The following is a 16,890-nucleotide window of genomic DNA, read 5'->3' on the forward strand; positions in this document are numbered from 1 at the left end:
CATCACTCTGTAGCATGCATACAGCTCCATTCAGTGCATAGTAAGTAATGCCTAACTTGGCTCACTAGTACTATATAGTATCACACTCAGATATACATAACAGCAGCGTCATCTATTGGCTTGGCGAGTTCTCGTAACAAAATGCAGACAGATCGTTTGTTAGACATGATGGGATCTTTTTTTCTGTAAAATTAATTATGTGAGAAATGGTGGTGGGAACGCATTAATGTGCAAATATTGATATACTAACCATCATAAAAGTACATTTGGGAGTCACAAGATGACATGGTTTTACTAAACACAGTTTAGTCCTCCGAGTTTGACTCAGCGGTTGGCAAGAGCGCATGTACCAATACCAGAGTGGGCGCACTCGCTATAGAACGCAACATTTTTTGTGAGAAAACTATCAGTAGAAAATGCAATAGAAGTCAATTTCACTTGTTTTTTATTCGGTACATGTGTAACTGCAAAAGGTATTTTTATGTGCACTACCTCATCACGCACAAACTTTTACCCGCAGCAAGTCAATTTGACGGAAACATCTCTGGCGGAAAAATGTGCATATTTCTTTATGCCGATATTAGAATATTCACATGAATATCTGTCGTCAATTGGATGGAAACCTAGCTCGTGAGGGAGAAATTACTACCCCAGTGCATAAAGCAATTATCTCGAGTAATCGTCCCACTCTGCTGAAAATGAGGTTGGATTGATGGCAGCTTATGATAGTGTGAAGTAATCAGGCATAAATCTAATGCCATCTGGACCATTATGTTCCAGTCAAACATTACATAGGCCTCAATGCACTAACTCAGTTTTTCCTAACTCCAGTTCTCAAGAATCCCCAACAGCACACATTTTTGTCGTGGCCCTGGACAAACACACTTGAATCCCTCAATGAGTTGAATCAAGTTTCAATGTCACGTGCACAAGTACAGTGAAATGCCTTTCTTTCAAGCACTAAACCCAACAATGCAGTAATTAGTAAATGTAATACAAAACAATTACATAAGGTAAAACAAAAGCACACAAAAAAATAAGAACAGGAGAAAGTAAGTAAGTATACTATATACAGGGTCAGTTCCAGTAGCATATTTACAATGTGCAGGGATACTGGAGTGATAGAGGTAGATATGTATAGAGGTAAGGCTTGATGGTTAGTTGACAAGTGGAATCAGGTGTTTGTCAGGGCTAAAATGTGAATGTGTACTGTCTGGGGAGTTGGGAAACACTGGATTAGCTCACTGACAAATTTCATGGGCCAAGCACATGTTGTTCCAAAGGGTGAGAACCAAGCTGATTATGTAACCTCAAAACAGATCTGCCTCTTTCATTAGTATTTTCTGTAATAAGAACAGTAAGTACACCAGCATTGTTCCACTGTCCTGTTGTACATCACTGTGTATGTACTTGAGATTGTCTTAATTATGATAAAAACAACTATGAATCTGAAGCAAAGAGACTAGAGAGTAGTGGTGTTGTTTTGTAATGCTGCAAAACATGCTTTATTCAACACAAAATAATACATCAATGGTAAAAAGGAGGACAGAAGATGAGGAAAAATCACATCCTAACTGGAGTCTGACTCTCCCTCTGACACTGACCTGCAGCGGGGAAAGAGAGATTCTGTATTTGGATTCTAGTGTTTCTGTGCAAAAAGGAAAAGACATGTACTTCCAGCTCAAGCATTACAACACTACCGTAAGTTTTATTACACACAGGAAATTGAGATGAGTGCAAAACGTGTAGTCTTTTTGACAGAGAAATAACTTGTAACATGCATTGTGGGAAACACTTCGAGGCAACAACAATATCTAATGCATGATCTTTAAGATAGTGTGCTCATGTTCAGAGTCTGTTTTGGTTACTGCAGGGCTGTGTGTATTATTCATACATTTATTCATACAGTACTCTCACAGTTTCATTCCTATAAAACATTTGTCATGTGCATTTCCAAAGTCCAGTTGACTGAAACATAAGGCACTGGCATCTTTGGCTATAAGACGTTAAAATCATTCTGACTGAGTAGTTAGGTTGCACACACACATGTACACACACCAGTTTGAAACCTCTTCTGGTAAGAAATTAACTTCAGGACATGAGGGGCACAAGGGTTGTCTGTAAAGTGAAACTGATGTCAGTATGCTGCTAACAGTATGGCTTCCTCCACTGTCCCTGTCCCCATACCAGGGGACTAGCAATCCTCTGCTCACAAACACACGTTTGACCTATGCAAAAGGATCATTTCAAGCAAGCTGTGGAGTGAGCTTACGCTACGTTCTTGACTCCGTTAAACAGTCACAAACGACTCTCAGGCATTACTTAATGTAACACTGATATCAGATATTCACCTCTGATGATTTCTGGTCATGGGCCCTCATAATAAAACACCAGTCCAGTACATTTTTGGGACCAAAAAGCAAATACATTTCACCATGTTCAGCGTCTTAAGGTACCTTTTCAACAGTCATTTAAATACATTAATACTTCTTCAAAGACATCTCTGGACCACAATAGTGTGTTTGGGATTCAAAGCTACAACAAAAGCAATGAGTGGTGAAACATCGCTACGGCAACAGCCAACAGCGACAACTTCCTGCGTTGAGTGGAGGGTACAGGAGTGATAAGAAAGAGTAGTGGGGTGTTTCTTCATCATCCCACCATGACCAAAGTGATCCTCACTCCAGTTACCTCATCTTGTCTCGCCTCATGTCCTCTCAAAGACCCACAGACATCTAGCCATTTGATCTGAGGAAAGTGGTTCTGTAGGGGTTTGGCCTTGACATTATTTTGCCATGGCAATGATATAGCTAGCATACACAGGGACACCAGTCAACCAGGCCGGTAGGAAGTAATGTAGATATGCTGTACTGTAGTGGCCATCAATGGTGCCCCTTACTAGGACACCAGTCAGTCTCTGGGTAGAGGAGGCAGTGGACAGTCTTAAATCTAGAGAGAGAGACAGAGGGCAGACGGAGGGAGAGAGGAGAGATGGAGCCAGAAAGAGATTGAGGGAGAGAGATATTGAGGGGAGGGAGAAAGAGAGAGAGAGGGCAGATGGAAGTAGAGAGAGGGGATACGGACGGGGAGAGAGAGGGAAATGGTATGACAAAGAAAAGAGTTGGTGGAGAGAGAGGGGATAACCATTCACATGTCACTCACAATTCAGCAGAGGTTAAGCAAACCAGTGTCATGTAATTTTCTTGTGCCAGACAATGTTGGGTAAATGTTCAATGGATGTTAGGTGGATGTTGGGAGAATGTGTGTTTACCGTGACGGGTCCTCCACCAGAGAGAAGGCTCCTCCAATGCTGATCACATTCCTCCTGTTCTCAAAACCCCCGTAGCTCAATGTGACCTAGACACACACACACAGTTTGTCTTTGATGACTGAAAACAATTGGGAGCTGTTGTATTTCTTTCTCTCTCTGTCTCCCTCTATTTCTCTCCCCACCCCTACCTGCTCCAGCACGGTGTCCGTGGGAAGCCTCTGCAGGTTCTCCAGGTGGGAGTGGAATAGGTGTGTGTGTGTCAGTGTCACCTCCAGCAGCGCCTCGATGATGTAACCCATGGTGCAGTCGTCAGGGAGACGGATCTTCTCCGCCGTGCTGATGAAGTTCCCCAGACTGGGGGGAGGAGGAGGGGAGAGGAAAAGAAAGGAGAGAGAGAAGGAGGGAAGAGGTAGTGAGTGAACTGCTCAAAACAGTTTGGCGTAATAGCTTAAAGGAAAGATTCCCCCATTTTGAATGTTGTAATATTTGTGTATCTCTGAGCGATGTTCTATCGATTCCCAAGGTCTTTTCATGTTTACTGTATCTACAGTATATGTAGCAACGGTTTTAACAACAATTCTAATGGATGCAGCAGTTGGAAACTACCCAACAGGGGGGTAAAAATATGACAAAAGCAGGTATACTGAGAAAGAGGCTTTGGAGGAAATGTTTTGGGAGTCAGACACAGATGCTGAGGGCGACCTGGACCAAGATTACTGACTCGGCTGAGAAAAATGTTTTCTAGAAGGATTGGATTCCGTTTTAGATCTGTAAGTAAATTATTTTGTAAACTTTCTATACTATATGTATTTAGTATGTTTTATATAGTTGTGGTCTGCTTATTTGTGCTTTGTATTTACAGTATAGCGGTGTCCTGTCCTGTGTATCCTATATCCTGTCTATCATTCCAAAGTACTTACATGTTTTATACACACTAATCGCTCAAAAGTTTGGGGTCACTTAGAAATGTCCTTGTTTTTGAAAGAAAAACAATTTTTTTGTCCATTAAAATAACTTCAAATTGGTCAGAAATACAGTGTACACATTGTTAATTTTGTACATTTTTATTATTTTTTATTTTACCTTTATTTAACTAGGCAAGTCAGTAAAGAACAAATTCTTATTTTCAATGACGGCCTAGGAGCAGTGGGTTAACTGCCTTGTTCAGGGGCAGAACGACAGATTTTTACCTTGTCAGCTCAGGGATTCGATCTTGCACCCTTTCAGTTACAAGTCCAACGCTCTAACCAATAGGCTACCTGCCGCCCCAAAATGACTATTGTAACTGGAAACGGCTGATTTTTTTAAAATGGAATATCTACATAGGCGTACAGAGGCCCATTATCAGCAACCATCACTCCTGTATTCCAATGGCACGTTGTGTTAGCTAATCCAAGTTTATAATTTTAAAAGGCTAATTGATCATTAGAAACCCTTTTGCAATTATGTTAGCACAGCTGAAAACTGTTGTTCTGATTAAAGAAGCAATAAAACTGGCCTTCTTTACACTAGTTGAGTATCTGGAGCATCAGCATTTGTGTGTTCGATTACAGGCTCAAAATGACCAGAAACAAAGACCTTTCTTCTGAAACTCATCAGTCTATTCTTGTTCTGAGAAAGGAAGGCTATTCCATGCAAGAAATTGCCAAGAAACTGAAGATCTTGTACAACGCTGTGTACTACTCCCTCCACAGAACAGAGCAAACTGTCTCTAAACAGAATAGAAAGAGGAATGGGAGGCCCCGGTGCACAACTGAGCAAGAGGACAAGTACATTAGAGTGTCTAGTTTGAGAAGCAGATGCCTCACAAGTCCTCAACTGGCAGCTTCATAAATAGTACCCACAAAACACCAGTCTCAATGTTAACAGTGAAGTTGCGACTCCGGAATGCTGGCCTTCTAGGCTGCTAAAAGTTGGATATATTCTGTGTAACCAAATTCTCATGACCTTTGCTTTCCAAAGGTAGGCTACCTGTGTCCCACTGTTTGCTTTGTATAGGCTAGTATATTGCTTTTACAGAACAGTAATGTTGTTTTGTTATGGTCTACTTTTTGGTGTTTTGAACTGTATGTATAGCCTACACACAGTATAGGTCTATGTAACTGTGTCCTGTTTGTGCCATATAATTCAAATTAGTTTTCCACTAGGAGGCAGGGGAGTACTGTGCCCACCCCTGCCAGGCCCACCCAAACAGATTGAGCAAAAACACATTATTGATGGCTGAAAACAAAAATACTACTCTGCCTTGGCCCCCCCCCCCCCCCCCACACACTATTTGCATTGTGTCTGTGTGTGTTTCACACCTCTGTGTGAGGCACTTTCCAGACAGTGTCCAAATAATCTTATTCATTATGATCTAAAAAGCAAAACTGCTCCTAGATCAGCACTCCTACTCTGAGATACTTTGTGGACAGAGGTGAGCTTGCTGCACTCACCTGGCCAGTTGTGAAGGGCCAGTCTACAATCTCGCTGGCCTGTATACTGAAGAAGTTAGACATTTAGAGTTAGTCTCAGAGAGGGCTGTGAGATGCCAAAAGTCACCAGCAGGGAATGTGTAACACAGTTTAGGCTGGGTGTCATCTTTCAGTATATTGCTTTTATATTAGAATAATGCAGTTTTGTAAAATTTGTCAACTGCAATATTGATCCTATTATATTCCTGTATTTTATTCCCCACAGAGAGGATGATCAGGATGATGATGTTTGGGAGGTTGAAAGGACACTTGGATGTCCCCTGACACCACCACAATGTTTGGAAGAAGTTGATATGGTAGAAATGTTGTTTTTATACCTCTTATTAAAACATCTGTAAAGTTATAGCTGTTGTTTCTATCAATCACATTTGTTTCCCAGAAGTGTTTGACTTGTTGTGGAAGGCATCTGATGAGTTTCCATCTCTATTCATCAATCATTTACTTATAGCTTGTCCATGAAAGATTACATAAAAAAACACTAAAAAAACAGTTACTTTGTGTGTGCTTGATCTTGTGTGATCTGAACTGTGCCATTCCTATGTTCTGACCATGTCCTTATCAGGTGTGATACCAAGTTCATGCATGTCCTTATTTAACTGCTCATTAAAAGCAGTTACTTTTGGGTGTGTCTATTTAGGCGGAAATCTACATTTTTGCCTTTACATTTAATTAACCTTTAACAGCCACAATAATATGTGCATCTGAAGAACATTGAAAATGTTAAACTGTTAAAACTCACCTAGCCCATGGACTCATCTTGAGGGCCAGACCACGACTGATACAGAACCCTGCTCCTCCTGTAGCAAACCAGAACTTCACTGACACCTGGGAGAAGAAAACAAGGGTCAGAGAGAACGAGAGAGGGTCAGAGAGAATGAGAGGGTTAGAGAGAGACAGGAAGGGAGGTATAGACAGAACGACAGATGGAAGGAATGGAGAAAGAGACAAACGGACTGACACTGGATGTACTCACAGATCCGTCACTCTTGACCCTCTCTGCGGCCTCTATGGGGTGGTCGAGGCTGGGCCTGCCCAGGTAAACATCCTGCGTGTGATGGTAGGAGGACAGCAGCTTCAGCAGACTGGGTACAATCACATAGTTATCATCATCCATATGGCAGAACCACCTGGGGGGGGGGGTAGATGCAAGCCATTACATAAACAGTTATTATAAAGTTATAAAGTGTTACTGACACAGTGATGGTGTTCATCAAGTAACAAGTACAGGACATGGGACTGGAACAAATGTGTCCATGTTTTCAAATAATGCCTATGATTGGCAGAGGGATGTGGAGACATATAGTCCTATTCATCTGTTGGCCTCCTTAACCAACCACACAGAGAATCTAAGATATACACTACATGACCAAAAGTATGTGGACACCTGTTTGTCGAACATCTCATTGCAAAATCATGGCCATTAATATGGTTAGTCCCCCCTTTGCTTCTATAACAGCCTCCACTCTTCTGGGAAGGCTTTCCATTAGATTTTAAAACATTGCTGCGGGGACTTCAATTTCAGCCAAAAGTGCATTAGAGCACTGATGTTGGGCGATTAGGCCTGGCGCACAGTCAGTGTTACAATTCATCCTAAAGGTGTTTGACGGGGTTGAGGTCAGGGCTCTGTGCAGGCCAGTAAAGTTCTTCCACACCTATTTGTATGGACCTCGCTTTGTGTGCGGAGGCATTATCATGCTGAAACAGGAAAGGGCCTTCCCCAAACTGTTGTCACAAAGTTGGAAGCACAGAATGGCCTAGAATGTCATTGTATGCTATAGCGTTAACATTTCCCTTCACTGGAACTAAGGGGCCTAGCCCGAACCTTGAAAATCAGCCCCAGACCATTATTCCTCCTCCACCAAACTCTACAGTTGGCAATATGCATTGGGGCAGGTAGTGTTCTCCTGTCATCCGCCAAACCCAGTTTCCACTGCTCCAGAGTCCAATGGCGTCAAGCTTTACACCACTCCAGCCGACGCATGGTGAACTTAGTTAGGCTTGTGTGCAGCTGCTCAGCCATGGAAACCCATTTCACGAAGCTGCCAACAAACAATTCTTGTGCTGACGCTGCTTCCAGAAGCAGTTTGGAACTCAGTAGAGTGTTGCAACCGAGGACAGACTAATTGTATGCGCTAAGCACTACAGCAGTCAGCGGTCCTGTTCTGTAAGCTTCTGTGGCCTACCACTTTGCGGCTGAGCCATTGTTGCTCCTAGATGTTTCCACTTCACAATAACAGCACTTATAGTTGACTGGGGCAGCTCTAGCAGGGCAGAAATTTGACGAACTGACTTGTTAGAAAGGTGGCATCCTATGACGGTGCCATGTTGAAAATCACTGAGCTCTTCAGTACGGCCATTCTACTGCCAATGTTTGTCAATGGAGATTGCATGGCTGTGTGCTCTATTTTATACACCTGTCAGCAACGGATATGGCTGAAATATCCGAATCCACTAATTTGAAGGGGTGGCCAAATACTTTTCTATATACAGTACTGGTCAAAGGTTTGGACACACCTACTAATTTAAGGGTTTTTCTTTATTTTTACTATTTTGTACAGTGTAGAATAATAGTGAAGACAAACCCTATTAAATAACATAAATTAAATCATGTAGTAACCAAAAAAGTGTTAAACAAATCAAAATATATTTTATATTTGAGATTCTTCAAAGTAGCCAGCCACCCTTTGCCTTGATGACAGCGTTGGACACTCTCGGCATTCTCTCAACCAGCTTTACCTGGAATGCTTTTCCAACAGTCTTGGAGTTCCCACATTTGATTTCATATGCTGAGCACTTGGCTGCTTTTCCTTCACTCTGCGGTCCAACTCATCCCAAACCATTTCAATTGGGTTGAGGTCAGGTTATTGTGGAGGCCAGGTCATCTGATGCAGTGCTCCATCACTCTCCTTCTTGGTCAAATAGCCCTTTACAGCCTGAAGGTGTGTTGTGTCATTGTCCTGATGAAAAACTAATTATAGTCCCACTAAGCACAAACCAGATGTGATGGTGTGTCGCTGCAGAATGCTGTGGTAGCCATGCTGGTTAAGTGTGTTTTGAATTCTTAATATATCACAGACAGTGTCACCAGCAAAGCACCCCCACAACATCACACCACCTCCTCCATGCTTCACGATGGGAACCACACATGTGGAGATCATCCGTTCACCTACTCTGCGTCTCACAATGACACGGCGGTTGGAACCAAAAATCTCACATTTGGACTCATCAGACCAAAGGACAGATTTCCACCGGCTAATGTCCATTGCTCATGTTTCTTGACCCAAGTAAGTCTCTTCTGATTATTGGTGTCCTTTAGTAGTGGTTTCTTTGCAGCAATTCAACCATGAAGGCCTGATTCACGCACTCTCTGAACAGTTGGTGTGGAGATGTGTCTTGTTACTTGAACTCTGTGAAGCATTTATTTGGGCTGCAATTTCTGAGGCTGGTAACTCTAATGATCTTATCCTCTGCAGCAGAGGTAAGTCTGGGTCTTCCTTTCCTGTGGCAGTCCTCATGAGAGCCAGTTTCATTATAGCGCTTGATGGTTTTTGTGATTGCACTTGAAGAAACTTTCAAATTTGTTAACATTTTGCAGATTGACTGACCTTCATGTCTTAAAGTAATGATGGACTGTAATTTCTCTTTGCTTATTTGAGCTGTTCTTGCCATAATATGGACTTGGTATTTTACCAAATAGGGCTATCTTCTGTATTCCAACCCTACCTCGTCACAACACAACTGATTGGCTCAAACGCATTAAGAAGTAAAGAAAATCCACAAATTAACTTTTATCAAGGCACACCTGTTAATTGAAATGCATTCCAGGTGACTACCTCAAAGCTGGTTGAGAGAATGCCAAGAGTGGGCAAAGCTGTCATCAAGGCAAAGGGTGGCTACTTTGAAGAAATATATTTTGATTTGCTTAACACTTTTTTAGTTACTACATGATTCCATGTGTTATTTCATAGTTCTGATGTCTTCACTATTATTCTACAATGTAGAAAATAGTAAAAATAAAGAAAAACCCTGGAATTACATTTTAGTCATTTAGCAGACGCTCTTATCCAGAGCGACTTACAGTAGTGAATGCATACATTTCATACATATCATACATTTTTTTCTCCGTACTGGTCCCCTGTGGGAATCGAACCCACAACCCTGGCGTTGCAAACACCATATTCTACCAACTGAGCCACACGGGACCACGGGAATGAGTAGATGTGTCAAAACTCAAAATAGGCCTTTTCTCAGCATTAAAGAAAGAGACGTATTTCTTTACATTAGACAGGCAGTCTCCTGAAACTAGGGGGGCTCAGTACTCTTCACAAAGGCAGCAGGATTAAAGGCCCAATGCAGCCGTTTCCCAATATGAAATCATTTCTGGGTAACAATTAAGTACCTTACTGTGATTGTTTTCAATTAAAATCTTCAAAAGGAAACAAGAATAGCTTCTTACCAAGGAGACATTTCTCAAGCAAGAATGTTGCTAGGGCTGTCTAGAATCGGTCAGAGTGGGGAGAGGAAAACTGAAAACAAGCTGTTATTGGTGGCAGGTAGCCTAGTGGTTAGAGCGTTGGGCCAGCAACTGAAAGGTTGCAAGATCGAATCCCCGAGCTGACAAGGTAAGAATCTGTCGTTCTGCCTCTGAACAAGGCAGTTAACCCACTGTTCCTAGGCCGTCATTGTAAATAAGAATTTATTTATCTGACTTGCCTAGATAAATAAAGGTTAAATAAATAAATTGGCAGAGAGCTTTAGAACACTTTTTATTGGTCTATTAACTAATTTACTGCCTGGAATGTCACCAGTCAGGCCAAAACTCCATCCCTCCAAAACAAGCTGAAACTTCAGGTGGTCTTTTCAAACAGCTCATCATTATGTATGGAAATACAATAAATATAAAACACCGGAAAATCATGTTCTGACTGCACTGGGCTTTAAACACAAAGCAAGTGGGACTTCTTCAGGTCTCTGATCAAGGCAGGAGTAAAAATGAACTTCTTCTGAATTGGCTTCTTATTGGCCAATTATAATGAATGACTTAATCTATAGTTAAGTTGTTAGCATGTGATGGGGAATAACAGGTGTAGCAGGCATGGCTACTCATGGTCACGTAATGAGGTAGACTCGCCTGCGAGATCAAAATCAGTGTCAGCCCAAAAGGGAATTTCCTCTTGGTGTTATGGTCAAGACGTGGGTTTCTCCCGTGAGAGACCTGGGTTCAAATCCCACCGGTTACACAGGCAGTAAGGTAAAGTGTGACTGAACACTCACTTCCTCTGTGACTCGATGAACTTGTCGTATTCCACAGACATCTTACAGCACAGCGCCTGCCGTGTGTGTGCTGCTGAACAGTTAGTGTTGATGACGTTAGCCCCTGACAGAGAGAATAAGAAATGGTGTTGAGCCTACTTATCTTACTACTGAGACAGTTATAACGGAGTATCAAATACACATATCCCTGATAACATATTATGAGCCTCTCTAAGAACATCAATCACAAAGGTACAGTGACACAATAATTGCTCTCCTATTTGTACTTCCATTGTCCACCTTTGGAAGAGTGTATCGTCTTACCTGCTCTCCTCCTCAGCTCCTGATCCTCCCCATCTGTGAATATAAAGGTCTTGAGGACACAAACACAGAGAAAGAGAGATGGTGTTAAAGGAACTCAATATAAAGGTCTTGAGGACACAAACACAGAGAAAGAGAGATGGTGTTAAAGGAACTCAATATAAAGGTCTTGAGGACACAAACACAGAGAAAGAGAGATGGTGTTAAAGGAACTCAATATAAAGGTCTTGAGGACACAAACACACACAGAGAGAGAGAGAGAGAGAGAGAGAGGTGGTGGTGGTAACGGAACTCAAACGTACAACCTTGAATTTGGGCAGAAACACCTGGAAAGGATTCTTACTGCTAAAGACTGCCAAGGACTACCTAGCAACACAACAACCAGCAGGCAAAGACTGCTAAGGACTACCCAGCAACACAACAACCAGCAGGCAAAGACTGCTAAGGACTACCCAGCAACACAACAACCAGCAGGCAAAGACTGCTAAGGACTACCCAGCAACACAACAACCAGGGGATAAAGCCTGCCAAGGACTACCCAGCAACACAACAACCAGCAGATAAAGACTGCCAAGGACTACCCAGCAACACAACAACCAGCAGATAAAGACTGCCAAGGACTACCCAGCAACACAACAACCAGCAGATAAAGACTGCCAAGGACTACCCAGCAACACAACAACCAGCAGATAAAGACTGCCAAGGACTACCCAGCAACCAGCAGGTAAAGACTGCCAAGGACTACCCAGCAACCAGCAGGTAAAGACTGCCAAGGACTACCCAGCAACCAGCAGGTAAAGACTGCCAAGGACTACCCAGCAACCAGCAGGTAAAGACTGCCAAGGACTACCCAGCAACACAACAACCAGCAGATAAAGACTGCCAAGGACTACCCAGCAACCAGCAGGTAAAGACTGCCAAGGACTACCCAGCAACCAGCAGGTAAAGACTGCCAAGGACTACCCAGCAACACAACAACCAGGAGATAAAGACTGCCAAGGACTACCCAGCAACACAACAACCAGGGGATAAAGCCTGCCAAGGACTACCCAGCAACACAACAACCAGCAGATAAAGACTGCTAAGGACTAACCAGCAACCAGCAGAAAAAGCACAGCAAAAACCTAAATACCACCCAACCTACAACTGATTGAGTAGATTTCCAATCTGTAGCTACTTCCCAGGCCAATAATTAATTGAACAATATTACAATCATCTCTAGAGATTTTACTAGAAGATACGGTATTTTACTATATGAAGGCTCAAATGCTTAGTTGGGACAGGACAGACGTCCCGGCAGCAATTTCAATTTAACGGAGGTGTGAAGTGAGAGTTGCTAATGCCCTTAAATACAACAATGGCAGCAGAGCACCACAGCCTCCTCAACCCAAATGAACAGGCCTCACACCCCTACGCAGAGGCCACACCACTACGCAGAGGCCACATCCCTACGCAGAGGCCACATCCCTACGCAGAGGCCACATCCCTACGCAGAGGCCACATCCCTACGCAGAGGCCACATCCCTACGCAGAGGCCACATCCCTACGCAGAGGCCACATCCCTACGCAGAGGCCACATCCCTACGCAGAGGCCACATCCCTACGCAGAGGCCACATCCCTACGCAGAGGCCACATCCCTACGCAGAGGCCACATCCCTACGCAGAGGCCATCAAAGTACAGTTCACGCCAGAATTTAAAAATTATCCTGCATGTAAAAAGTACAAATAGAAGCTCCACAAGGAATATCCAGAGACACTATTTGCTAAACAACCTCATCTTCCACACCGACCAGTCCCTGGCACGGCACAGGGCCATAAGAGCACACTACCCCTCTGTCAAGAGAGAGGGTATTAATTCAGGGTGGAACTCAGAATACTGGACATTGAGGACACCGAGACAGCCTGTTTCAACCTGTACAAGTCTGGAACAGTTATGGTGCAGGGAAACCTCAAACCGTTTCAGCAGGACTTTCACAGGATCAAAGAGAGAGAACAGCAGGAGAAGCTCAATTGTGGTGACGAACCCACCATCCCGAGCGAGTCGGATCACACCCGCTCCTCAAACAGCCCCGCAGACGAGCAGCCCCAAGAGGAGAGCCAAAACATGCAAGCCGAGATCAACCACTCAGATTTCTTTTTACATGACTTAAAAAAACATAAGCCTATGCAACATTAACCAATTAAAAAAAGTTCTGTAGCAATGAGGTTTGTGCAGTAGGCTATAGGCCCATTATCACTGCATATTGGTTATGCTTGAATTGCCCTGCCTGTTTTTTTAGGAGAGAGTGGTCAGCTCAAGATATTTTGATTGACTGTTCTGGTTGCCTAGTGATGGACTTAAGTCCTGCTTCAGAAGTTCTTTACAGGCAAGTAAAATGTCAGTTAATATTACGAGAGAAGGTTTTGTGTCGGCATTTAAAAAAAAAAGTAGTGTAGCCTACCCTAACAGACAGACAGACAAACATGCCATAGCGCTTTCAAGGGGCCACATTCCATTATGTCTGAAAAGCGTAATTGATACAGGCTACCGGTAGCCTACTGTAATTTCATACGATGCTAAAATGAGGGTCACAATTCCAGCAGCTGTCGCACGCTGGGTCTGCACATAGTCAATGGTAGGCTTCAATAGGACTCATACAGTAGGTACACCAGACTATAGCTCATCTTTTGGCAGTAGTGCTGGAGACTACTTTATCACTGACCTCAACCCAGAGTCTCAGAGCGTTCAAGGTCAGCCAACTGACACCTATCAGACCACAGCAAAATCACAACCTACCGAAAAACTATTGGCCAACAACAAATCCAATCCCTCCTAGACAACTTCCTGGACAAAATGTTTCCCTGCTATAGTGAAGGAGTAAACTTAGCAGTAGGAAGCCTGAACAGTATATTTGACCTATCAGCTAACATATCACATTTAAATATTCAAGCAGAAAACCTAAGAAAACTAACAACAATTAAAAATGGTTTGCTGAAGAATGCTTCAAACAAAACATTTTGAAAACTATCCAACCAACTACCCAGAAAAACATAGCTTAGTCCTTCACTATGGTGAAGCACTAGAACAGGCCAGAAATACACTAAGAAAGAACAAGGAACAACATGACAGATAACAGCTCAATGTGACTGAAGAAAAAAAACTACGAAGAGCTACAGTGAGGGGAAAAAAGTATTTGATCCCCTGCTGATTTTGTACGTTTGCCCACTGATAAAGAAATGATCAGTCTATAATTTTAATGGTAGGTTTACTTGAACAGTGAGAGACAGAATAACAACAAAAATATCCAGAAAAACGCATGTCAAAAGTGTTATAAATTGATTAGCATTTTAATGAGGGAAATAACTATTTGACCCCCTGTCAATCAGAAAGATTTCTGGCTCCCAGGTGTCTTTTATACAGGTAATGAGCTGAGATTAGGAGCACACTCTTAAAGGGAGTGCTCCTAACCGCAGCTTGTTACCTGTAAAAAAAGACACCTGTCCACAGAAGCAATCAATCAATCAGATTCCAAACTCTCAACCATGGCCAAGACCAAAGAGCTCTCCAAGGATGTCAGGACAAGATTGTAGACCTACACAAGGCTGGAATGGGCTACAAGACCATCGCCAAGCAGCTTGGTGATAAGGTGACAACATTTGGTGCGATTATTCACAAATGGAAGAAACACAAAAGAACTGTCAACATCCCTCGGCCTGGGGCTCCATGCAAGATCTCACCTCGTGGGGTTCCAATGATTATGAGAACGGTGAGGAATCAGCCCAGAACTACACAGCAGGATCTTGTCAATGATCTCAAGGCAGCTGGGACCATAGTCACCAAGAAAACAATTGCTAACACACTACGCCGTGAAGGACTGAAATCCTGCAGCGCCCGCAAGGTCCCCCTGCTCAAGAATACATATACATGCCCTTCTGAAGTTTGCCAATGAACATCTGAATGATTCAGAGGACAACTGGTGAAAGTGTTGTGGTCAGATGAGACCAAAATGGAGCTCTTTGGCATCAACTCAACTCACCGTGTTTGTAAGAGGAGGAATGCTGCTTATGCCCCGCCACCCCCACCGTCAAACATGGAGGTGGAAACATTATGCTTTGGGGGTGTTTTTCTGCTAAGGGGTCAGGACAACTTCACCCCATCAAAGGGACGATGGACGGGGCCATGTACCGTCAAATCTTGGGTGAGAACCTCCTTCCCTCAGCCAGGGCATTGAAAATGGGTCGTGGATGGGTATTCCAGCATGACAATGACCCAAAACACACGGCCAAGGCAACAAAGGAGTGGCTCAAGAAGAAGCACATTAAGGTCCTGGAGTGGCCTAGCCAGTCTCCAGACCTTAATCCCATAGAAAATCTGTGGAGGGAGCTGAAGGTTCGAGTTGCCAAACGTCAGCCTCGAAACCTTAATGACTTGGAGAAGATCTGCAAAGAGGAGTGGGACAAAATCCCTCCTGAGATGTGTGCAAACCTGGTGGCCAACTACAAGAAACGTCTGACCTCTGTGATTGCCAACAAGGGTTTTGCCACCAAGTACTAAGTCATGTTTTGCAGAGGGGTCAAATACTTATTTCCCTCATTAAAATGCAAATCATTTTATAACATTTTTGACATGTGTTTTTCTGGATTTTTTAGTTGTTATTCTGTCTCTCACTGTTCAAATAAACCTACCATTAAAATGATAGACTGATCATTTCTTTGTATGTGGGCAAACGTACAAAATCAGCAAGGGATCAAATACTTTTCCCCCCCACTGTACCTATCCAAAATGGAGATGTACGGATAAACCCCTTCTCCAACCCTTTCAGCCACATAACAAAGAACCAAGAACAAAAGCATATAAATGATAATTTACTAAACTTAGAATCAGTAATTAAAGACTACGAAAACAAACTGGATTCTCTAATTGCATTGAATGAGCTACAGGATAAAATACAAACCCTCCAACCCCAAAAGTCCTGTGGTGTTGATGGTAACCTAAACAAAATGAGAAAATATAGAGACCACAAATTCAAATTGGCTATTCTTAAACTCTTCAACATTATCCTCAGCTCTGGCATCTTCCCCAATATTTGAACCAAGGTCTGGTCACCCAAATGAGGAAATGTTGGAGTCTGCTGTTGATGATACTGCAAAGGATTATTCCGAGATTGGAATCTGTATCAACAGCACTGTCACTATTGGGATCAAATTTGTCTCAACTTTGTTTGGAATTTGTGGTTTGTATATTTTCCTATTTAATTGAGTTTACCATCAACACCACAGACCTTTTTGGGTTGGAGAGTTTGTATTTTGTCCTGTCCTGTTGTAAATACTTGTACAGTCGCCAGTTTATCTTCACGTTTGCTTATAAAAAACACATCTTCCTCATATTGGCTCCTCACTGTTCCAATCCAAACGCATGGCCAACCTCACACTGTACGACAGAGCACGTATACACCCTGCACACCCTTATTGACTAACAAACAAAAGCAAAGACTTCTCATGCTTTGTTGATTAAAAAAATAAGTTGACTCCATTTGGCATGAGGTTCTGCTATACAAATTGACACAAACAACAAGTGAGCAGTTAAAATG

At 42.8% G+C, this 16,890-nt stretch overlaps 1 protein-coding gene across 2 annotated transcripts in view; it reads right to left on the reverse strand.

Moving 5' to 3' along the window:
* Positions 1-1,478: 1,478 nt before the first annotated feature.
* LOC106610281 (beta-1,3-N-acetylglucosaminyltransferase radical fringe) overlaps positions 1,479-16,890 on the reverse strand; it is a 40,639-nt gene continuing 25,227 nt past the window's right edge. For both annotated transcript variants that reach the window (XM_014209559.3, XM_014209550.3), the window contains 7 exons: positions 11,323-11,371; positions 11,020-11,122; positions 6,719-6,872; positions 6,485-6,570; positions 3,460-3,625; positions 3,272-3,357; positions 1,479-2,949 (listed from right to left, as the gene is read on the reverse strand). In XM_014209559.3, coding sequence (XP_014065034.1) covers positions 2,883-2,949; positions 3,272-3,357; positions 3,460-3,625; positions 6,485-6,570; positions 6,719-6,872; positions 11,020-11,122; positions 11,323-11,371 — 711 coding nt within the window. In that variant the 3' untranslated portion in view covers positions 1,479-2,882. The remainder of the gene's footprint in view (positions 2,950-3,271; positions 3,358-3,459; positions 3,626-6,484; positions 6,571-6,718; positions 6,873-11,019; positions 11,123-11,322; positions 11,372-16,890) is intronic.

This window comes from Salmo salar, chromosome 01, assembly GCF_965601325.2.
Source record: "Salmo salar chromosome 01, fSalSal1, whole genome shotgun sequence".
NCBI lineage: Eukaryota > Metazoa > Chordata > Actinopteri > Salmoniformes > Salmonidae > Salmo > Salmo salar.